A 25,961-nucleotide genomic window follows, 5' to 3' on the forward strand; every position below is an offset into this window, starting at 1 on the left:
AAATGACGTCCCTGATTTAGACCCTTGTCCAATCTTTGTGAGGAGAAATTAAAAAATATATGTATCTTAATTATGTTTTTAAGTTGTAAAAATAATCGCATTTGCAAAAAAATTTTTGCGCGTTCCATTTCCGAAAGGAGGTTGAGTGACATACCCCCCCCGTACGTGATGTTTCTCAAAGTGCAGCCGGTCGGATTAGTCTTTTTTAACCATTAACCGACTTTAGCGACGGCGGGTGTAAAGGGTCTCTTCGCCCCTGTCGCCGCCGCGTCACGCGATTTTTTTTATTATTTACTAATTGGAACATAAAAGCGCCGTTTACAGAGAAAACGGAGAGTCTAGAGAGAGAACGACCGACTGTGATTTTAGATATGTTTTCACACGTCAGCACTGTCGCCGCCGCAAAAAAGGGATCGAAACAAAGTTGCAATACGCGAAACGTTTTCCAGACACTTGCAATAATATCGGTCTCGGGGCGACGCACCTGGGTCGTTGCAATTTTCTAAGCGATTCAATGTAACGGACGGAAATTCTATTTGGGAAACTATAAAACATTATTTGAAGCCATTTTAAACAAAATATATTATTATTGGATAACGCGTCGATCATAATTTTGTGGCGACCACACATATAGACACATTTAAAAGGGCGATTGTCTCATTGTTAACGACCGTGACTAAAAACGTTCATTCATTAACAATGAGATTCACCAAAGAGCCTCATTGTCCGCGAGGTCAACCACCCCTAAGGCTACGCCCCCTAAAATTTAAATAAAGATAAGCCATCAATTAAAAATATCGATCGCAAAATAAAATATCCCTCGATAGTTTTCAAGTATGTGTCTATTAATCGTATTATTATCACCACCGCGATCTACACAAAAAACGGTATTTGTCGTGGGTTAGATGGATCGCCGCAGCAGAATCGAATTTGTATGGACTACATTAAAAATTCACCATTAAAACTTCGCGCGGTTACATAGTTAAACTTCACCAGACGACAGTAACTTGTTTTAATAATTAATAAAAAAATATATAAAAAAAAACAATTTATATTCTCTTATTAAAAAGGTGATTACTCCGTTATAATAAAAGAGTAAGCGATAAATGGGTTGTGCCATAGATTAATAATGCTCGACGAAAATGCGGCACAGGGGTTGTGTCACCGGACAGTGACTATCTGCGGAAACATGGCATACATGCTGTACTATCAGCCGTAAACGATTGTCCAGGCTTTTTAGTATTAATAAATATAATCCGATTATTTGCGGGGTGAAAGCTTTATTAAAAAATAATTTAAAATTAGTAAAATATATTTTTAATATCACACCTCGAATAGAGCTTTCTCAACTTTTCCTAATCTCAATGTAATTAATTATAATCGAATTGGATCGTACCTTATGCGATACGTATTAAATACTAATGTAGCTCATCGAAGCATTATTTACATATAGTAGATACATTAAATTAAAAAGTTCTAGATATATAATATTTATAAAATATAATTCATACGATATATCACAATATTATGAAAGAAGCTCTTTTTTAGACGAATCAAATTTTGGTTCAAAGTAAAAAAAACGGTAACAAAGATAAACAAACAGCGAGGCACGCGAAGTATTTTCATTAAATAGCTCGTAATGCTAAAAATGCGTCATAACCGGCGTCTAGCAATTAGGTCAGTCGTTGACTGAAAATAAAATAGTACAGAAACGTAATAAAACTCTAGTTATTTCAATTACGTAACATAAAATTTCCGATTCTCTCGAGTAATAAAATTCCGGCGCGCATTTAGATGTCGATACAAACGTAAACACACACGGGCGAGCTTTTTGTGCATTTTACACTTTTACCATGACGATACTTCAACTCTTGCTCGACTGACTCTTCACCGAGCCGTCCGATTTTACGAATAGCCGAATTGCTCAATCAACGAGAACGACTGATCGATAAACCTATTTCCAACGGTGAATGTGCGTAGAAGATAAAATCTAGCAACAAAATTACACAGTCGAAAGATGATATGGTTAAAATTAATAAAATATACATTCGCTCCACAACAATGAAAACTGCAATAAGAACTATACGCCGGTGAAACCAGATTTAACTTACGCGGCAGAGACGTGAAGCAAAATTTAAGTGAGTAATTTAAAACGTAATTTTCTCTAAAATTATTTAATTTTATACCATAGACATTGCTCCAAGCGACTATCATATATAATATTTAGATACCTGCAACAATTTTTAGGTGAAAAAAATATTGTACAAAAACAGATATAAAAACCGACATCAGAAGATTTTTTGCTTCCAAAAATAAATCAATTTTCGAATCAGATATAAAATAAACATGAGAAATAACTGTAAAAAAAGAGACCATATAATTTAACAAAAGTATTACACGTATTAATTTTTACCTCATTTAAAGACTTATGGAACAACCTGACACATAGCATATAAATAAGATATAACTGTCGGATTTAACTACCCTTCAATTTATAACTGAATAGGAGGACTGAAAATTATCAAAATTTTTTTAGAATATGAATATTATGCTATTACATTATAAAAAAACAGGGACAGAATCAGTTTTGTGTAATGCAACAGGATATTAACCGTCCCAGAAAGAAGTGCATTCTTTGCTAAAATAGAACATCACCGCGAGAAAACTTTTTAGCATATTACGTCACAAAGTACTCGCCTAAATATTAAATATAACGTTTTATTTTCTACACATAGATTTATTTATTTGTTCTTTGCTACTTTATTATATCTTAAACTGTATTTTATTTTATTATTCGAACTAAAATTAATATCATTGAAATATTATTCTACTTTAACACTTATTGCTTCTTGTAATTTAAGCAGCTCTTTGAATGTTTGTAAGTAAGTATAACTACGTAGATATTAATCGAATTTTTATCATAATTTTGCAGATACTGTGCTGTTACTAATCGTACACTTATAAATGTATTTATATTATTTGAATCCGTCGACCTCGAAAGTATAAGGGATCGATAAATATTTTTATGATATGCTTTTATGTCGTTCTAAAAATAAAATCGAAACGATAAAGCCATAAAAAATACACTCAGATCTAAGTTTATTTACGAGTAGTGTAGTGAATTGCTCGAGTGTTTTTTGGATAGCTAAAATAACAAATTCAAACATTCGTTTTTGTATATATGGTTGAAATATTATTTCACTGCGTTTTCGATCGATCTATAGACCGAAACTGCTCGGTTGCGATTCAAAGGGCGTAAAGATGTTTATTTAAATATCTCTCAAAACTAAATATTTTTAGTAATTTATATATTATAATTAACTACAAAACATGTTCACGTTGGAAGGCCGCATTAGGTTAGTTCCAACCAAAAAACGCCGCATTCAAGAAATTTCAATTAAGGACCTCAAAATCAGTGGCGGAAGTTTTGGACCCCCGTAAAAATATTGTATTGGCATTTTAGAAATAAACAAATCTAGATTTATGCAAAAGGCTTGTAAGGCCGCAAGTTGCTCACCCCTGATTTAGTAGATACTTATTTTTTCTAAAGCTAATATAAACGAATTCTATTTTTTCAATTTTTGACAGTCGCCTGTCCCACAAAACTTAATTATATATTAATAGAAATTGCTCAGTCTGTCCTGAGACATTAAAGATCTCATAAAGTTATTGATAATTTTAAGTTAGTTCGTAGAGTTGAGCTCGTTACCGAACGTTCCCACTGCAACTGCACCGACACGATTTTATTGCTTTCAAAAAATGTGATAAACATATAAAAAATATACAAATTCATTCACTTTATATTTCCTAGTTTTTTTCTACACAGTAAGTTAAAATAAATTTATGATGACGATCCCGAAACAAAGTACAGTTTCTCGTCGTCTGCCGTTTAGTATACCGCACTATTGTGTCGATTAAATCGAAAAGTCGTAAACGATCTTAATCAGGGCGAGAGTGTCGAAGTTTCCCGGCCGTCCGTGGCGCCGTCGCGCGGCCCGAAATGGAAAAGGGAAAGCGGCCGCGAAGCGCCGCCTGGCGCTCGTTCCGAATTTTCCAGGAGCTTTTCCCGTCCTTGACCGTTCGGCCTAGCTGGCGCTCGGCGTAACAGGTTGACCTTATTCTGGAATCCCGGGCGCGAACCCGAACCGCCTTCTCAGAATATAGGTGCGGATTTCGCATTCGGATCGCGAATCGGAGACACCTTTATCCCGGCGTCTAGTGTTTCTGATAAATTTTTGGCTTCTTATTTTGCAACAAATTACATAATATAATACTATTTATTTATTTTTCTTTTCTATTATAAAATTTAAAGTTCGGTGATTAATGCGTACTCGATAATTACGAACAGGAAAATTGGTTACAAGAAAATGCATGACACTAATATAGAGGAAAAATATTTTTAAAATATGATTTATTTTATTTTAAATACTTTTCTATCCCCGTTAGAATATATTCACCAAATAACGTGTTACTGGAGAATGTAAAATTACTGAAATGTGAAATTTATTGCGTGTGTAGTTTCATCATGTAACCAATCATATAATATGTTACACAACTAGGTATAATATACTGATAATAATTTAAATTTTATTATAAACCCTTTAATGAGAAAGTGATCGCTTTTAAGATCACCTACTATAAGAGATATAGACGGGAATGCACGGTGATCTTAACCTTTCTAATGCCGCGAAAGCATTTTGACCGTGCGAGAATTTTTTCTCTCGCAATATACCTACTATTATTTACGCTAGGAAAAAATAATAAAAACCGTGTTGGTTTTATAGAGTTATTTTTGAACAAGCATTAAAAATTAAGTTTTTTTAAGTCTTGAGCAGTTCCAGCTGTCACTACGTCCATACATAATATGTCATTCGCAAATAAAATATAAAATAAACATCAAGCGCACTAAACCGAATACTAAAGTTAGGTCAAAAAAAAGTTGTTTGTAAAAAGAAGAGCTTTAAATACGCTAAGAAGCTGTATGATTCGCGTTTTATAGTAATTCGTCTACCATCTCAACGACAATAATGATTTTATTATACAAAAGCATCAGATGCGTTGCTTATAAATAATAAAATAAAACAGTAATTCCATAATATATTGCATTTTTTTTTACATAATTTTGCAAAAATGATTTTTTTATTATACTTTTGAGAATAAGAAAATATAAGTATTCGCCTTTCGAAGTATGATTCATTGAAATTATCGATTACTTAATTTTAAAACCAAGTATTTGTCGGATCGCTTCTGTATTTGCAGACAGTAGATCGATTATTTATTTAGGACTTTTTGATTTAAGTACTTCATAATTCGAATCGCGTGAGTGTTTACGAGCGTTCTGAATTTGAATAATAAATTTCATTTTAAAGGTTTTGAATTAATTTAATTAAAACGTTTCCATATAAAGTAATTTTATATTAAAATATTCAACGAAATCTCAAAGAGCAATCTCTGTAGATCGGCGATTCCTCAAAAATCGATCCACTCACAAATAATATCAAACTTTGGCAAACATTATTAGCGTTTTTATATTAATTTAGTGTAAACAGTGATGCGGGGGTCTTCAACCACCTGTGCCATGAGTCACAATTTAGAGGTCACCATAACGACCACTTGAACAACGAAAATAAAAATATCCCGTACATCATCATCGAATCATTACGAAAGCTTAGACCTCATATAACAACGGAAAATATATCTCAGTAGTAGTAAAATAACTCTGTGTGAGAATATGCGCGCCAAAGACAATATGTTCGGTCCTATGTATATCACCCTGTTCACCGAGACGTTAGCTACTCATTATCACCGTCAATTAAAACTGCCATTTGTACGAGAAGATGCGCGACGACAGAGAATATTTTTGAACCTGCGTCTCTTACCATTGTTCTTCGAACTCCTCATCGGTCACCGATCGCCGATGTAGCCATCTGGACTATTAAATTATTGTTGCAGTCACGCCCCTACAGCCTCAAAACCCGAAACTGAAATACCTTTTACTCGAAGAACGTTTAACCCGCAAGACACCGTTCTTCCCTTTCAAAAAGGATTTTGAAAATCGACCTCGAACTATTCGGACGGATCGACGTCTAGTTTCCGCAAGAACTCTCGACAGATGATGGATATAGTGGCTAAAATTTCAACGCTCTAGACCGTAAATTAGGCAATTCGCGTTCTTCCGTCCTTAAGCTCGCTTAATGAAATGCCTTTAATTTTATTTATCGGCAATTCGGTTCTAGCGCGAAGGGCCGAGACAATCGCGTGCGGGATTAAAACGACAAGATTTATAGACCGAGGGTCGAACGCGTCCGTTGCGGCGGTTAATATATATAAACTAGGATTATTTTACCGAGACTTTTTCTCTCTTCGATACTATAAATTTTCTGGGGTTAATAGCTATAAACCGATTTGAGATTATTTAAGGACAAAATTTGAAATTATTGCCATTTAGTCGATTTGGAAATTTTAGTCCGTTTCGTCGCCTATAAAAATAGCCGTGACGTGGATCTTAAAAATTGAGAAAACAATATACGATATGAATAAGTTCGTATGTTTTAGATTAAATTCAATATAACCGACTAGTTTTCGTTAGCAGCGAACGTGGCTGAAAAATTCATTTTTTTTAATCTTCCGTTGTAAACTGACAGGCGTAGAGCAGAGAATAAATCTTTACCAACAGGGGAACCGCTCACGCGGCCGTCACACGTTGGGTGCCCACCCGAAGGGTTGGACTCGTAGGGCCTTAGTACTGGTAACGGAAGTGGTGCACGCAATGGATAGCACGTAGTTATACTTCTGTACCTACTGGGTAAGTCCATCAGGTTGGAATTGGAAGTTATCAATCATCCATAATGCTCACCAGATCTTTCCCATACTGACTACCACTTCTTCAGGAATTTGGATAACTTTTTAATAGGAAAACAATTAAATCCCGAAAATTAGGTAAAACAAGCAATCCAAGATTTCATTGACTGTCGATTACCAAGCTTTTACACCATCAGACTGAACAAGCCACCGCTGAAATGGCAAAGGTGTATTGACAATATGGGTGCATACTTTGATGAATACAACTATTTCTTGTATTTATTAAACATCAACAAACCTAACATATGACCTAATAATAACTACCAGTCCAAGAATCGGTGACATCTATATTATTAGGTGTAATATAATTTAAAATCAATAGATGCCACTTTTGCAGATGGGAACGGTTTATTTTTGAATAACATTTTTTTATAAATGAAAATTCGAGTTTGCTGCCGAGGCTCGAGCCCGCAACTTCAGCGTTACGAGTCTGAAATGTCACGGACTGCACTATTTTGACCTTATAAATAAAAAAATAAGACTGAAAAATTACGGAAGACGACGGAATATCGGTAGATCGGTTCGATCTTTGATTTTCCTATATATTTTAGTCGAGTATATTCATACTCGGCGAACTCTAGAAAACGTATCTGAGAATGACGATCCCGATGTATAGACGCGAATAATGATCCCGAAGAAGAAACTGGTCGAATCGAAGGAGATAAGATTTATTATGATATAGAAAAAATCATGAAACCGACAGATTAACTCGAGCGTTATCGCCGAATCGAACCTCTCGAATGAGATAATCTTTTATGGCGAATCCTCAAATCTGCCGTAATCGAATTTGACAGATTGTTTAAACGAAGTTTTACGCGAGTCGTTGAGACGGAGAGCCGATATGAACTTATCTATTTCCTATTTATTATTTTCGTTCGTGACGGGTAGACTAAAGGATCGAAGCCAGGAACGTCATTTATTTTACCTATTAAATTTAGCCAGAAAAATGCAAGGCATATAATAAAATACAATGAATTTTAATGAAGTCAAAATATTAAAAAAACGACTACTGATCGGACAACTTTAGCCTCTCCCTCATTGGAAAAAGCTGAAACGGCGTACTTGTTTCTAAACCATAAATTTTCGGGCTATCTATCAAAGTGAAAAGTATCGAATCTATTCAGAAAATATTTTTTTAAATATGTCATTTCAATAAAATCACATTGGAATACATTTTCACCGGTAGATATATATTTTCAACAGTGAAAAAAAAATATCTGGCATTTAGTAGTATAATTATATGATTTTACTTTTACGTACGTAGTAATATATAGGCGGCTCTCGACTTTCACACATTTATAAATATTCAATTTTTGTATGAAATGGAAAGATTTTTGTCATCATGGATTTATGATCAACATCAAAACGATGTCCCTCTGAGTTTTTTCAATTATTCAAGCTAAGGCTCTTAGTTTGGATGAAGATTGAAAGACTAGATTAAAAAAGATTCTAGCACGGTGGTGGCTGGTATTCTTTACATCATATTAAATTCACTAGACAATCGACTGATGCAGATATAGATGCTGCAAAAGAATGAATTTTAATGAAATCGAATTATTAAAAAAAGAGCCCTGACTGGCTAGCTTTTGCCCCCCTCCCTGGAAAAATCTGAAATTACGTCCCTGATTAAACGATTAAATGCCTAAGAAAGTCGCAATCACGTCCCATACTCTTGCCCGTCGCGGCCAGGACGTCAGCGCTCGAAAACGTTTCTCTTACGCAAGCCAATCCAGTTTCTCAACGAGCCTGTCAAGCACAATGATGATTTTGGCGATAGCCACAAGGAGCTAGAAAATATACGAGGGATGGTGTTCATCTATTTTTAGGTTTGGACTATATTTATTTTTTTAATATTTAATGGTATAATAATTTATTGTATAAATTTATCATTTGAAAAAGGCATGATGTTCAGATTCATAATAAAAAGAAATTAAATTAAATTAGAAGTAAGCTCCCATAGATAAAAATATGTTCTATTGGATAAAAATAAAACGACTACGGGAATCTAAGGGAAATAATAAAAATAGAAAATTTACGTAAATAAAAAACACAACTGATTGGTTAAATTTTATTTATTGTTACCCAAATCGATATTTCTACGTCAATACTAAATATGCCATTCGACTGAATAACTAAACGATCTAATCAAAATGCAACCATAAAATCAAAGTCCTTTTCGTTCCACGCCTAGGCGATACCTAACTACGTGACATGCGACTAAAGCAAAATATCGTATACAAAAAAAAAAAAAATCTCGTGATATATGTCATAGTTTTATAAAAGTACGTTCTCCTCGTAATAACCTCTCCATCGCATCGGTTCTCTGGTTTGAAATAAATTTAACTAAGAGCGTTTCTTCCTCGCGATCTTTATTTTGGAAAAGAGATTGCGAAGAGGAAATTTTAATTTTCTACTAATTTGTGGATTTTTAAAACTTATTTACAACGAACAAAATATTATTATTTGCACTTGTTTAAAACAAAGTTTTAATTGAAGCGATCGTCATATAGGCTGTGACTATTTTGACTTAAGACCGAAAGATTTTTATAAAAGAACAATTAAAATTTTATGATAGAGAAAGGTTATTTCGAAAAATGGAAATATGTTGAAAAATTATAGAATTATATTTTAAAAATATTTTTTTGGTTTTATTGTTGGCCCAGCACGGTTTAGATAACGAGGGAATGCGTATTTTAGATATAACCAACCATTTAACCGACCATTAGCAGAAAAAATAATACATACTACATTGAGAGTATAGAAGAGATTGTGAATTCAATACCTCAGTTTAACAATTTATTACAATACAATAATGAAACATTGAATCTAAAAATAGGTGAATTTAAATCAGTATCTTTAAAATAAATTCACAACATAATTTGTAAATTAAAAAAAGGATATAATAATGTTGAATTATATGTAAATATAATTAAAGAAACTTTGGAAATACTAGGAATTAAATTACATTATTTAGTAAATAAAACACGCCCCGAATGAGAAATAATTTTAAGATCGCTACTATTATACCTATACCTAAAATAAAAAATATTTAAGATGAAGGTTTTAGCATTTATACATATATAAGTTAGAAAATAATATGTTATTCGAGTATTTTATAAGAAATAAAAATAAATATAGATTAAATACTAGAAATAGAGACAATTTAAGGATAGTTAGGTACAAGAAAAAGAGTACGGCCAGGTGAATTATGTACGGAGCTGTGAATTTGTATAATAATATTCCCAGGACAATCCACAAAAATAAAAATGTAGCGGAGTTCCTAAATGGAATAAAGAAACGTTTTTGTGCATTAAGAAATAAATTATAATATTAAGTATTTTATGTTTATGTTTATATTATGTATTATATGTATGTATGTACCAGGCGCGGGCAGTGAGATAGTTTCCCTCTCGATCGATCGCGTGTTAAATGACAAGAGTGAGTGAAAGATAAGAGCATGCGGTCAGCCTGCCCTTATCTCTCATTCACTCTCGTCACTTAACACGCGAGCGATCGAGAGGAAAACTATTTCACCGCCCATTCTTGTTTAGATAATATTTGTTTAGTGTAAAAATTAGCTAAATAAATTAATAATTTGCCGTACTTAAGCGACTGAAGAACAAAATAACGTCGTAATACAGAGCCGAGTCGAAACAAAAAAATGGTGTACAGTGTTATATTGTGTGTATACCCTGCGAATTAAAACGGACAATATCGCCCTACGTATTTAACGCCCCTGCGATTTCCTTCATATCTTTAGTCGCTGTCGCTGTGTATTCCCGTCGCGTAGAGCCGCATTGTCTACCGACTCTATTGTCAGCGAACGTCTGTGCGCTTTCCGAGCCGTTTTCCGGATGCGTCCTCCGGAGGAGAGGAGTCTTTCGCTTTCGGCGGATTGCGGCCGAGAAAGCGGGTACGCGAGCTGAATTCGCGCGAAATTTATATTTGCCAACTGGTATGAAAATATTGAGCGCCAGGGCTGGCCAAATCGGACGCGTCCCGGCCGTCAAGACGCGGTATGAATACCCAACAATTCCTTGGAAGTCATTCGAAAAAGTCATTTGAATGGAAAATGGTTCTGATTTTTTTCTACCCATGACTCTACCATTTTTTTCTAAAATTCCCCTATATTATGTTGTTCGCGCCCATTTCTTTCGTTTTTTTTTTTAATTTATATTTTTTGTAACCATTAGCCTCAAGGAAAAACAAAAATTGTGAAGCAAAATTTTCAAATATTTTGAGATTCAAAATTCAAAATTCACCCGCCCCCCCACCACGGAAGCTTTTAACGCCCACTAGTGGGCGGTACGGACCAGGTTGACATAAAATAAGTCGATATAAGATATTTTTTTTTTATAATAAATTTATATATAATATTTAATTTAAAAAAAATATATAAAAACCTTCATTAAATAATTTGTAATCATTTTTACAGATGATAGGCATGAACAAGAAGCATACTAAAAAATTGAAATCAGCAGTGGTTCCAAAACCAAAGCTGAATCCAGGCTTCCCCAAGGCGCCCTATGTCAAATTATAACAAGCACGCTTTGCGAAAAAGCGAATATTTTTTTGTTATTTCATAACAATTTGTAAAGGCAATTACCGCAAGCAGTTCTTAGTGAGTTAGGCTGGGTTCACAAAGCAATCTTTTTCCCTTTTACCGTATACGAGATTTTATCGAATTAAACAGTGGCAGTGAATTTTGTATCAAGTTGTTCAGACAGAGGCCATGCCGTAAAAATCCCGTATTCGAGAAAAAATATTCCCGTATACTGTTTGAACTTGTCACTTTTTTCTAATATCGAAGGTTTTTTATAAAATGTCCAAAAAACGTTTCTATGTTATTTGATTTCGTTTAATATAATATGTAAGGATATAATTATTTTATTTATGTTGGTACATTATTGTACGAGAATATTGCGTTTTTTGATGTGTCGCTCAACATCTCGCTATAAAATTATCGGCTTTTTAATTCATATTTTTTACTGTCATATAATTTGCTTAATTTTCATTTTCACATATTAATAAAAAAATATCTACGAATCTTTAAATGTAAGTTTCATTTCAATAAATTTTTCACTTTTTTAAGCTACTTTTTTACAGCTACTTTGAAGGAATATTTTGGGGCCAAATTGTAGTGAAATTCAGAAAGGAAATTTTAGTACCGATGAATAGCCTCTTATTTGTATCTGTACGCAGCAGAGTCGAATCATCCAGTTTTGCTAATAAATGATCAAAGCTAACTATTGACATACGAAAATAAATATAAAATTTCTGTTCATCATTTTTTAGGCTTAGGAAAAACTTTTCAAATATTTTTTCTCGTTGTGAGCTAGTATGCAGTAGAGAATGAACTCAGAATATCCTGAAACGTTGTTCACGCACCAGTTTATAGCAATATAAGAGAATATTTGGATCTATGATAGCGACTGTGCACTGACTGGAAACCTATGCTCTAGCTGCGCTAAAAATCGAATCAAATTGTCAATGTGTGAAATGCTAACTAGTATTCGATAAAACCGTATACGTGAAAAAATCGAATCAAAATGTTGTTGTGTGAACGTAGCCTTACTGGCTTGCATCTGGTACGCCATTTGTCCCATTTTATCGCATTGAATTAACTTGTAATAGCGGCGCCCACGCCACATTTTGAGAACCACCTGAATTCGGTGTAGTGCTTATTATAATTTCATTACGATCTATATTTAGTATTAATAGGGATTCCAATCCCGGGCCAAAATTTTGATCCCGGGATTTCGGTATTGCAATTAGTCGATCCCGGGATCCCGGGACCAGTCCCGGGATAATTTTCATGTTATTTTATCGATAAAAATAATTTAAAATGAATAATACAATATTTTTTTACATCAGTTTTTTATAACGTACAATGTATAAAGTACGTATAATTTTAGTCTTGGACTTAAAATAGAAAATAATATAATAAAAATAAAAAAAGGGAAGGTCTTATTTATTTATTTGAGAAGATAAAAAATGAGCTTTTGACAATGTATGTACATATGTACATTCATAGACACAATTAATGTAAAACATTATTTTGGAAAAAACTCACGAAGTAACATTAAAGCATCAAGCGTTTCATCATTTAGCCTTGATCTGATTTTGGTTCCTAAGCAGCCTGCAGCTGAAAAAGCACGTTCAGACTCACAGCCTCAAAGATTCACAGATGACACGTGCAACTCGCGCAAGTTTGTATACGAAATATAACGATTTTGTCAATAATAATTCGATTGTGCTTGATAAATTAATCAATCCAAAAAATTCGGGATTATGTTTTATAATCCCGGGACTCATCGGGTATTGAAAATCGTTCGGGATCCCGGGATCCCGGGATCCGGGATCCCGGGATTGGAATCCCTAAGTATTAAACAAAAATTAGATTATTTTATTTCATTAAAGTGAGATTTTAGTTGTCCGATTATAAATAGACATCTGTTGGCGGTTCGTATAATTATTACAAACTTTTATCCGAGATATTAACCAATTTTGAAATGTAGTGTGGTGTTAAAAATAATAAAATATATATATAAAACATAGATAGTACTTTTCACCGAGATCTTTATGCAACAGAATAATTAGATATTCATAAATTAGGCCTTCTCCACCGCTCAACGAACGTATGATGAATTACAACTAACTTGAACCGACAGGCTCTTAGACAAAAATGAAAATAACTATATAAATGTCTACCGAAAGATAAAATAGATAGTTAAAAAGATTGGTACTATAAACAAAATAAAGATCAAAAAGTATTCAACCCAAAACCGCGATAAAGGTAAATAAAAGACGCTTACCTTCCTTCAGTCGCAAAACGACGGAGCTGTCTAGGGTCGTACTCGTAAAATATCCGTCTCCCTCGTCGTCCCAAAACAGCTCGTCCTGTTTGTCTTGCAGAGCATTGGCCCACTCCAGCCACTCTCCGTTCAGCGAAGCTTCGTACAGGTCCAAAAGACCCTTGATGAGAAAAGCGTAATCGTCCAAGAAACCGCGAATCGGATTAGGACTGCAACGCAAACGAACGGACGGTTAATTTATTTAAATATATTTATACGCATATATAAACATCACTATTCTCGTAATTCGCGCAAAGGTCACCGTTTGCAACTAAAATATCATAACTGATAGGAAAACTGATCGTTGGCTTTTGCCCATATGACTAATTAACTTTCGATTACGATATAAACGTAATATATACATATTTCATAGACCTCGGCGCGTATTATACGCGTACTGTTATCGCGAAGGTCGCTCGCGAGACCTTCGTCACGCGTTGCACTTACATTTGAGCGACGTTTCCCGCTTCGTCTCGATAACAAGATCGCAGGAGGGTTCCTTTCGTCAAATCGTATAGATTGCTTTTTATGAAATCGGCCGCTTTGACGGCTCTATCTATGTACGATTTTTCTCCCAAAGCCTGTCCGGCTTTCGAAAAAGCGGCGATCATGAGACCGTTCCAGGAGCAGAGCATCTTCGAATCCAAATGAGGCCTGGGTCTCTTCTGTCTCGCTTCGTAGAGAATAACTCTACACTCTTCCAAGACTCTCATCAGCTCTTCGACGGTGATACTGAATTTATCGGCAGTTTTATCGAGACTGCCGTATATAATCAAAATATTCTTCCGGTCCAACTCCACACCGTGACCTCCGTCTACATTCCCCTCCCTTCTAACGTCGAAATGATGACTGAAGATTTCGAAGCGCGACTTTCCGTCAACGGATTTTTCATCATTTAATAATTCCTCGAGTTCGGAATATTCCCAAACGCAAAAGGCACCTTCCAGTTTATGCATAGCTCCGTATTTAGGATACGAATCGGCGTCCTCCGCACTATAAAAACCTCCCGAACCGTGACTTAGATCGCGATCGACATACAGAAGTATATCTTTTACAATATCAGCATAGAACGCATCCTTAGTCGCTAAGTAAGCGTCCGCAAAAGCCACCGCTAACTGCGCTTGATCGTAGAGCATTTTTTCGAAATGGGGCACGTGCCACTTTTCGTCCACAGAGTAGCGAGCGAAACCGTTGGATACGTGATCGTGAATACCTCCGTTTGCCATTTTTTTCAGCGTGTGCAGACACATGCTCAAGCATTTTTTTCCAAGTTCTGAATCCTTATCTCTGGCGTAAGCGTGAAACAAGAAATTGAAGATGGACGGTTGAGGAAACTTGGGAGCTGGCCCGAATCCTCCGTATTCCGGATCGTATTCTTTGACGTACCTTCGAACGCACGCCTTCCAGCATCGGTCGGATGGTATACTGTCCGATCCCTCCGTCTTTGAGAGCTTTTTTAAGATTTCGACCGTGCGACTCCCGAGGCCGAGGACAACGTCGCGATTGCTGGTCCACTTTTCGGCCAGGTCCAAAAGAACGGACTTGAAGCCGGGTCGGCCGTACTTATCTTCGGGCGGATAATACGTTCCGCCTAATATCGGCTGCAACTCCGGAGTGAGGAAAACGGACATCGGCCAGCCGCCCCTGCCCGACGTCACCTGCACGTATGTCATGTACACTCGGTCTATGTCTGGCCTCTCTTCGCGGTCGACTTTGACGTTGACGTAGAACTGATTCATGATTTTGGCAACAGACTCATTTTCAAACGACTCGTGCTCCATCACGTGACACCAATGGCAAGTGGAGTATCCGACGGAAAGGAATATGAGCTTATTTTCCTTTTTAGCTTTTAGCAGGGCTTCTTCGCCCCACGGGTACCATTCGACGGGATTGTGCGCATGCTGCAAGAGATACGGCGATCGCTCATCGACCAGTTTGTTGGTGAACCGCGGTCCGGAAGCGTCAGCAGAGGAAGAAGACGCCATGGCTTTGAAAAGAAACGTTCTTCCGAGTAAGGCTATCCGATCTTCGTCCGAAGCGATGGAGTTTCTGAAATTAAACAAAGAGTGTTCAGTAAGAAAGGATTGCAGCGATACGTCGACTATTTAAAAGGGAATACAATGATGAAATTGCTGGAGGATCGCAACACACGGACGATATTTTATTTTATTTAATTAAATTAAATTAAGACCATCGTAGCCTAACAGGTTACCCCAATGCATCACGATGATCGAAAACAATAATTGTATTATTTCAATACACAAAATATATATATATATATATATATATATATATATATATATATATATATATATATATATATATATATATATATATATATATATATACATACATACATATAATTAAAATACACAAAAAATTACACATATAAAAAAGGAAACAAAAAAATCATAAAAAATCGAAATTAAATGATACGAACTGGACCAGCTCCCCGTAGCTGACATTAAACAGGTCAATGTGCAACGCCAGAGTATTAAGGAGCCGGATGGCCAGAGCCATAGGCAACGACGGGTTCCCGGGTGCTTCCACTCGCATCCTCAGGTTGTGTATAAGCCCTTACCTATTGGCTCTTTTGCAACCCTAGCACTGAGCACAACTGCTTCCCATCGAACAAGCCGATGGTCCACTTCCACGTCTCAGCCGGAGTCGTCCCGGTGGACAAGGTTGGCAAGTGCGAACGTCCTATCCCCAACGGCCATCAAAAGAGGACGCGATCGTGATTCTCGAAAAAGTTCTGGAACCCAAAACTGAAATTCCTCGAGAATAGCTGGATTGTCAACAGCACCCTTCAGTAATTTTTAGAAATTTCTTACTGGTCTATAGTTCTTTATACACAATTTGTTACCCTTTTTATGAATAGGGGGTGACTTTTGTGCATTTCCATAGGTCAGAAAATGACGATGTCTTGAGAATTAGATTAAAAATACCATTTAGAGGAGCAGCGAGACTGACTTTGCAACCCGTCAAAATGAAATCAGGAATCAAAACAGGCCCAGAAGAACTTATTAAAGCCGTATTTAAGATTTGAGCATTCAGTTTCTTTGATGGTCAATACTGAAGACTAAGAACAAGAAGAAGGAAGCGACTGAGCACGAAAATATTACGCAAAACTGTAAGCAATATTTTGTGAACCGTCCAATGTTTAATCGTCGAAGTTCTTTACTTTTGGCGTCGACTGAGTATCACGTTTAGAATTAATGAATTTCCAGAATGCTGCGGTGTGGGATCGTTGATTATTTGTGTTTGGCAACTTTTGTAATAGTTGCGATGACATGAAATTATCAAACACTTAATATGCGTTCTTAGCGAACAAAATTCCTCACGGGCAGACGGACGTCCTGATCTCTTCCATAAATTATGGAAGGCGTGCTTTCTTTTTAGCAATGAAATAATCTCAGGAGAAAACTATCTAGGATACGTCACGTCCAGCACTTGAGGGCGCTTTCGAGTAAAGTGCTGATAAAGTCTATACCTAAAAGTAAATTATTCCATCCGCATCCGCATACATTCTGATCGTTGATGCAATCCACCACATTCGTAATTATGCTATTTTTATTTACATTTAACTTTAATCATCAGTGCCGGGTGATAATTATCTTCCAGCACTAATGTGAATTCGCTCTTAATTACTAGTCAATTATTTAAATTTGTTTAAATTAAATTAAAAATGTCACCAAAATTATTATTGGTACAATTTATTAGATTTAAATGAAAAATACAGCCAACGTTGGTAGATAAATTAAAATAACATATGAAGGAATCGGTTTCATTGAAAAGAGAGCTCTCTACTGAGAAACGAAAACAGAGTTTTTCAGATATAGAAATCGTAAACAGATTTGGTCAAGATGGATTCGTAACGGCTAGTTCGAGTCGAACGTCCAAAGATATGTTGAAATAGCTTATAAGTTACATGGTACATTATATCGATTTCTTTTCATCGCAATGGTAAAATAATTGGATAATCTAATACAAAATATGGAGATTTTGATTTAATTATTGAAATACAACAAAATTTAAACGATAAAAATAAAACAGTAGACCATAAGATATTATTAGAGAAATTAAAACATATCGGAATATGTAGTAGGAAGAACGCTAAATTTATTAAAAAGTAGTTGTAACAAATGTTTCACAAAGCGAATGTGAATTCCACAGGGTTTTATTTTGGGACCTTTAATCTATACTTAAATCTAATAATTTAACTTGCAGGAAGGATTGCAATCACATATTTATAATCATTGTAAATATATTGTCAAATATGAATAGATAGAAAAATATGTACTAAGTATATATTACATGTTGACGTTTAAAACGTAGCTGGTTCAGTCAAATTTAACATATAATGATAATGTTTATGTGTTATAAAAGGAAAAAGTGACTTTTCGGCCTAGACGGTAATTGTAAATTTGAAGATTTCATTACAAAGATTGTTTTATGATTGCTTATCTAGTTTAATCAAGGTATTCTTCTAATCCTCATCACATTATGTATATATTTAATTTTTAAAGTTATAACACACCTATAATAGTTAATTTGCAATCCGATTATTAATATTCAGTCAAATGGAAAATTTGATCAACAAATAATAATTATTTAAAACTGTCGGCCATCTTGTTTTATATTTGAATGCTTTACTTTTTTTTTCATTGGTCGAAACAACAGAACGCATTACCATTTTTATTTTTATTATTATATTTAAATTTATTTCGTTTGTTCATTCAAAATATGTAATATATAATAAGATAATAATGTAAAATACGTCTGTTTGCGATCGACAAATTGATATATTGCAAAAAATCAAGTATAATAGCAATATGTTTAATAAAGATTGAAGGTAAACTAAATGTATGTTTATTAATTATAAAAACATGTTAGATATTAATATAAAAATTTAGATTGTTATTACATAATCTGAAAAATAGAAATAGGTACATTAATATGCTAAATAAATTACAAAATAAGGCAATAAGAGTAGTTTTCAATAAAAATAGAACAATCCGCAAAATTAAAAATGTTTATATTATCTATTATATTTGGTAAAAGATTAGACCTGTTTTAGAGATAAAAAAGTTAGTTTAGTTAGACAGCGGCACGAAGGCAATACAAACTACAATATAAATGTATGCGATGCCGAGTGACAGACATTTGTGTCAGTTGTCCATCGTAAAACGACCGACACCGACACAGACAGGACCTGAAAGAAGAAATCTACCTAATCTGATATGATAGGTGTTGATTGTAAAGAAAATATTTAGAAAAACATAAAATAAAATGTGAAAGACGTACCGATAGAAGCGCCTCGGGGTCGGTCGGCGAAGCGAGGTCTCTCCGGCCAAGGAGGCGAACGAGTTGCGAGATTCGAGCGTCGACAGTCGCCTGACTAAAGACGCGCGACTCGCCTGCATCGCTCCTCGGTCCGATCTGTCACCGAGCCGTCTCCCTCCATTCGGCCGCAGCTGACGCGCAAAACGTCAACAACTATTTGTAGGTCGCGACACCTCGGCGACCGACCGTATACGATTTATGTAATCGACTCGATTTCATTTTGGACTTGTTAGGATCGCACGTAGCGCAAAGAGCGATCTGAGCCGTGTAATCATCATTTCAACTTTTTTTAATATTTCGATTCAATTCAAATTCACATATGTATATTTTATAGCTCCATCAATTGGTTTGGCAAGTTTACTGAGAAGCTGGATGGCTTGTGAAAAAGGAGCGTTTTTGAGCGCTGACTAGCGTTGAGCGTTTTTGAAGTAATAATAAGGGATGCAATCGCGACTTTCTGGAGAATACGTAAACGTTAGAGCTTTTTACAGCAACGTTCTTCAGTCAGTGGTCGTGTTTTAATATTTCGATTTCATTAAGATTCATAGTATTTTATTAAATGTGACATGCACTTTTCTGGCCCCACCTCTCCTCCAAATCCATAACACTTTTTATTGTTATAAAAATATTACGATTTTCAATAAGTGAGAAACGAATCGAGCCAATTTAAACAAAATTATGACTAATTGGAGAGCGTACAAACCATTATCAAAATCAATAAAATCGTGCCGTCGCAGTGGAAACGCTCGGCTATCTAGCGTTTATATTAACACTTTCTATAGCAATAAAACGACTCACAATAAGTGAAAATCGAATGATGTAAAAAACAATTAACCCTTCCCAGAAGTCAAAAATCCGCGTCAAAAGCAATAAAATCGTGCCGTTGCCGTCGCACTGGGAACGCTCATATTACGACTTTTATTTTTTTTCGCTCGGTTAAACATAGTGCATATTAAGACTTTTTGTAACAATATTACAACTTCCAATATCGAATGAAGAACATTTAAACCGAATTTTGTGCAAAAGGAGAGCGTATAAATCAATTATCATTTCTCATAAGTTAAAAATCTACGTCAAAAGCAATAAAAATTCCTATTAACCAAAATTCGGTTTGAATATACTTTAACCAACACTCTTTATATTAAAAGTGCTTTGAATATACCTTGATAAACACATAAATCTATAGAGCAGTGTGCGAGATGGGACGTCGGTCTGTACTTCTTCAGCTTATTTTTTAGAAATGAGTTAGATTAATTTGTATTTTATACTTGACATAATGACAGTGATAAAGCTATAATTAGTTTTAGAGCTTTCATTACGTTAGGTTTGGGTTTGAACAGTAAATGGACGTTTCGCAACTGTCAAATTGCGTTTCGTAGTCGTTGTAGAGCAGCATATAATTTCATTAGCGCCTATCAGTTAAATTATATTTTTGCTAATATATGTATCTACTGGTGAAAAAAAACGTATTTGGCTTTCACTAGTGAAAATATAATTTTACTGAAAAATACTATCATTTATACATCGCATGTAAATAAATAATGATATGTGTGAGAAATTGAAATTATATAACTTTACTAGCACCTGCCAGATAAATTACAGTTTTACTGGTAAAAATGTATTCCGATATGATTTCACTGAAATGAACTTTTTTATAAAAATATTTTCAAGATAGATTTTAGACTGTTTTCTTTACATTTTCTTTGAGGGATAATCTGAGAATTTCTGGTTTGGAATCAGGAACGTCATTTCAGTATTTTACAGGCAGGGGGGGGGGGGCATTAATTGGCCAGTCAGTGAACGTTTTTTTAATATTTTGATTTCATTATAATTCATAGTATTTCATTAAATGGCATGCATTTAATGAAATCGAAACCAATACATTTTTGCCACTTTTGTTCATCAAACTCGTTGGACCACCTTTGCCAGTTTTCGATCCTTTAAAATACGTTGATCTCTAGTTTTTCAGATTTAATTCAGTCATAGATACCAGCACTAAAAAATGAATCGAGACCACTAGTCAGACGAGAACTGGACATTCAAAATGAAATTGTAAAACCATATATATTTAAAAAAACTTTAGAAATCACTATAAACTTTTATTCAAATATATATTGTTTTACAATTTCACTTTACATTTAGTCTTCAGTTATTTGTATTGTTCGTTTAACTTTAGATTTGACATGTCTAAAGTAAAGAAAAAAAAATATGATAAATTTTGTTTAACTTTTCAAGCGCTTCGTGGCATAGAAAAAGCTACTTTAAATTTAATTGAAATGATATTAGAATATCATTTTCTGTTGTAAGATGCTTGACAAGAAGCGAGTTCCCGCACCTTTTTTGTGTATTCGGGTATCGACAAACGGTTTTTTTGCCGAGTCCGAGTATCTCCCAACTTCCATTCACTATTTACTAGTTTATGACTTTTTGCCTGAGCGCCGATGCTTTTTGTTTAAGTTAATCTTAGACAATTTTCTTTGTACTTTTCGTTTTCATTCCGTCCTTTGACATGAAGTGTTGTGAACGCGAAAGCAGTGATTTCAATCCCGGATCTCCAGAAGTATAAGTAAAATCGCAAATTCTTTATTCTGATAAGTAAATTAGGTATTATCGAAATTTTAGTTAACAGGAAATTTTAATTATCAGATTTGGAGCCCAGTGACGGCTAACATTGACAGAATTTGTTAGCCCTTATCATCGTTGAATTGAATAAAAATGTTTATTGCACGAATATCAAGTAAATTTTAATTTTTATTAAACTGCAAAATATTGATACTTTGAAGGCAATGTTTATAACAATACTTGCGAGGACTTTGAGCAGCAAATAGAAAACTGTGATGAAGTCCTTAAAAATTTGCATTCTGTCACAAAATACTTATAAAACCAATTACATTACTTACAATATATGTTATTATTAAATATTTTTTTCATTATGAATAATTTTTAAAACTATTTTTATAAAATTACCCATCCCCCCCCTTTCTCCCGACAGATGTCCCGGATTGTACCAAAAAAAATGTCCAACAGCGGCAGCCGGTGAAATGTTGTTTCAGTCGCACGATCGCAAAACACTGCTGATGCATACATCAATATGCGTCAGGATTTTCCTGCTATTCAAAAGCTCTCTTTAAAACTAAGATACTTCATAGCTGGTATGAATTATAGAAGAGTTTATGTGTGTTATTGCTCTTCGTATATTTGTTATAATCCAAAAATTAAGAGCAAAATTAATCTTCTTATATATAATTGTTCTAAGCCGCTTCCGGACGCGCATAACTTTCAATGAAACATTCTCCGTTCAAATTTCTACTCTGTAAATCGTATCGCTTTGTATGAACAATGTGTAACAATACACGTAAACAAAGGAAATATATTTAATTATAATAATAAAAATAAAAATTGAATTTGCTCCGATTGATTTTCGAGCCGCCGGTAATGCGTTGTTGTTTCGACCAATCAAAAATAAGCATTCAATATTCAAATAGTTTCGACCAATGAAAAATAAGCATTCGAATTCAAATAGACAGTACCGTGACAACACTTTTATTTAATAATAAAATTTTGCTACGCGACAATAATTTTCATTTGACTGAATATAAATAATCGGATTGCTAGATATGTTATAACTATGTTAACTTAAATATATACATAATGTGTTGAGGATTAGAAGAATACATTGATTAAACTAGATAAACAATCTTCGTAATGAAATCTTCAAATTTTGAATTCCCGGCGACGGGCTCCGAGGCCGAAAAGTGAGTTTTTCCTTTTATAAATAATCGGATTGCAACTTAACTAGGTGTGTTATGACTATGAAAATAAAATAGGTATATACATAATGTGTTGCGGATTAGAATAATACATTGATTAAATTAGATAAACAATCATAAAACAATCATAAAACAATCTTCGTAATGAAATATTCAAATTTTGAATTCCCGTCGCCGGGCTCCGGGGCCCAAAAGTGAATTTCTCCTTTTATATTACATAAACATTATCATTGCTTCCATTTTAATGCGCAATTTTAAACGTGAACGTGTAATATATCCTTAGTATGTATGAGGATTGAAAGTTAATGTCGATCAAATCGGCGCTGTCGGCTATATATATATCAACCAACGGACAGCTTATAAATGTGTAGTTCCTTGGATGTTATCTAATAAACGACAATTTACAATGATTATATATATGTGATCGCAAACCTGGAATAATCGATAGCCAAAATATCTAATAGTGGGTTATTTTTAATTCCGATGTGGCAAAATATGTTCAATTTTTGTTCTGTGTCTTCATTCCTCTTTCGGAATAGTCAAATTCAAGATATTCAGTTACATCAAACTTATGTAGTATGTTCTTTATAAAAAGATAATACTTGCTGACAGTGACTTCAACATGAGAAGATTCACTCTTTGTTTATATATACAAATTCTACGTTGTGGCCATATAAGTCATCAAATTGCTCCCTCATTGCTTCTGAAAAATAATTAAAAACACCTTTATCAAGAGTTAAGCATTGAACACATTATTACTACTAATATAATCCATAAATTAAATTTGAACAACCGAAGAACAAAATGAACGGAAATTACTGTAGAGGATTAAACACATAGATTGACATATCTTCATCTTCTTCAAAATAATCGCAATATGTCATATATTAATTGTTTGCCATACGTAAATGTTATTAGATCTATCATTGCTTCTGAAAATTAACTGTAAACGATACTATATAATGGGTAAAATGTTACTTTGTTAAATTAACTTTGGTATGTATATCTTTAATTGCCCAATCACCGCTGTTTGTCTTTTAGTAATATTAGATCCTGGAAAGTCAATGGTAATTTTGTTAGAATAACCGTGACATATTATTCATATAACCAAACACTTACTGGCACACACATAATTTATAGTTTTAATTATTTTATACACTTTGAATCATCTTCAATTGACACTTTATAAGAAAAATGTTGTGATTATAACATATAAGACTGTTTATTGAATCGCACTAAGCTGTATCCCGGCGCGCGCTTGACTGATGACAGAAGAACTGTCAAATGTAAGCAATTATTAAACAACTATGGTTCTAATTTGAAAAAAATTAAAATTGTTCATTTAACAAAAGTAAAAGAAATTTTCAATGAACTGAGATGAAAATTGTGCTTCTTCTTTGTTATCTTCAATAGAAGATTGGTACGAGAGAAACTCAAGTTGTAGGGGTTGTAAGGTACTTGAGACTGGTTTGTTGCAGGTGAACGTACAATTTGCGAGGAAGCAATTATTATGGGTGATTGGTATGGCTTAGGTGGTGGACATATTGTAGAGGTGAAAGGTCCTCGGGCCCACACCCTCCTTCCACGGTCGCATCGGGCTCGGGAGTTTCGGACCACGAGCGACTGGATATTACCTAGCCTGGCTTTCGCGCCTGCATACTACGAGAGATGACCTGGACGGGTAGACCGTCGCGATTTAGCTACAGATGGTCTCCGGCATCACTATCCTTTTTAGAGACGGAGCCAGAGAGGTAATGTGTAAGTCACACGTGATAGATTTGGTTATAGTGAGTATAATGAGGCAGAGTTTTGGGATGAATAATAAGGTGAACCCATTTCGCCTTCGAAAAGTACATTGTTAATTCTTTTTTCTGCGTAAAGATTTTGGTCGGGAGTTAGTCGATTCAATTTTACTGCCCAGATTTTTGCTACTACATCAGATTCACATTCTAAATCGACTAAATTGTCAGTTGGTGTTGTTTTTCTTTCGAGGTAAAGGCGATTGCTGTAACAAAAATAACACAGTAAGTGGACTTGAAATCATTTTTATGTTCTATTTTATGTTCAAATATATAGAATCTGAACTTAAGATTCTACCCTTGAAAATATAATTTGACTTGCAACAACAAATATCGATATGGAGATTAGAGAAATTGTTGACACCATATGAATTTAACATTTAGTAACATTGAACCAATTTGGCAATGTCATAAATTAAGTTGTACAGCTTCTCAGTTCTAAATCTGATATGATTAAATTATATATAAATATAAAGATCTACTTATAATAATTGAAAAATATATTTTACTAACCTCACTGCTTTCAATATCACTATCTCTTATTTGTTCAGACAAAAACAGACAGGAGTACATAGACAGACTGTTTTGCCCAATCAATTTTGTAGTTTTCATTATTGAAGTTACTTTGTAAACAGTTCATTTTATAGTAGCTCTTTCGTATACAACAGTTTATAAGTCTGTAATATTTTGTCGATTAAAGCATTTTCGTATTTTAATAATAATATGTAGTTATTTCAATTCATTCTACGTTTTTATCAAAAGTGACATAAGATTTAACCTCACATCAGTTGTGCCAAAACAATGTTGCCAGAAATGAAAATTATTCTGTCTTTCCGTATGGAAACATTATATTTTTAAATATTTATTTAAGTGTTAGTTTTATTGAAATTTTATTAGCCTTTTATTTATTGCTATTTTTTTCATTTTTAATTTAAATATTTAAAATTATATCTAACATCCAGCTTTGTTATTTGAATATTTTTTTGGTTAGATTAAAATTCATTTAATTGTTTTTGTCATTAATTTGCCGATCATGATTTTTAATAAAATTAGCCAGTGCTAATTATTAAGCTCAATGAAAATGTCTAAATGTCAATGTTTGGCAGTAAGTCGTCTCCGACCGACTTACTACCAAAACTAGGAAACTTAACTAATAATTAAAGTAAACGGTCAATGTTAACAAAAGAATTTAAAAACAAATTTAAATTTGTTTGCAAATACGTGAAATATTTAAAACAAAGAACAGTATCCTGACTTCGTCGAAAAAAATCCTACTAAAAATCCAACGTGTTTGAAAGCTAAATCTGCACCATAACAAAATATAAAATAAA

General features: G+C 34.1%; 1 protein-coding gene across 11 annotated transcripts in view; it reads right to left on the bottom strand.

The window, feature by feature from the left end:
- LOC148231422 (spermatogenesis-associated protein 20) overlaps window positions 1-25,465 on the bottom strand; it is a 99,263-nt gene extending 73,798 nt beyond the window's left edge. For 2 of the 11 annotated variants that reach the window (XM_088195351.1, XM_088195346.1), the window contains exons 1-5: window positions 25,379-25,465; window positions 25,144-25,307; window positions 23,434-23,534; window positions 14,163-15,764; window positions 13,677-13,885 (exon numbers count right to left, since the gene is read on the bottom strand). In XM_088195351.1, coding sequence (XP_088051477.1) covers window positions 13,677-13,885; window positions 14,163-15,700 — 1,747 coding nt within the window. In that variant the 5' untranslated portion in view covers window positions 15,701-15,764; window positions 23,434-23,534; window positions 25,144-25,307; window positions 25,379-25,465. Of the gene's footprint in view, window positions 1-13,676; window positions 13,886-14,162; window positions 15,765-19,022; window positions 19,160-23,433; window positions 24,837-25,143 lie in introns of those variants that run through there. The other 9 variants (XM_088195350.1, XM_088195345.1, XM_088195349.1 and 6 more) reach the window with 6 other exon arrangements.
- Between the last annotated feature and the right edge of the window lie 496 nt (window positions 25,466-25,961).

This window comes from Plectrocnemia conspersa, unplaced genomic scaffold (genome assembly GCF_051122295.1).
Source record: "Plectrocnemia conspersa isolate PC_06_02 unplaced genomic scaffold, ASM5112229v1 ptg000010l, whole genome shotgun sequence".
NCBI classification, from domain to species: Eukaryota; Metazoa; Arthropoda; class Insecta; order Trichoptera; family Polycentropodidae; genus Plectrocnemia; species Plectrocnemia conspersa.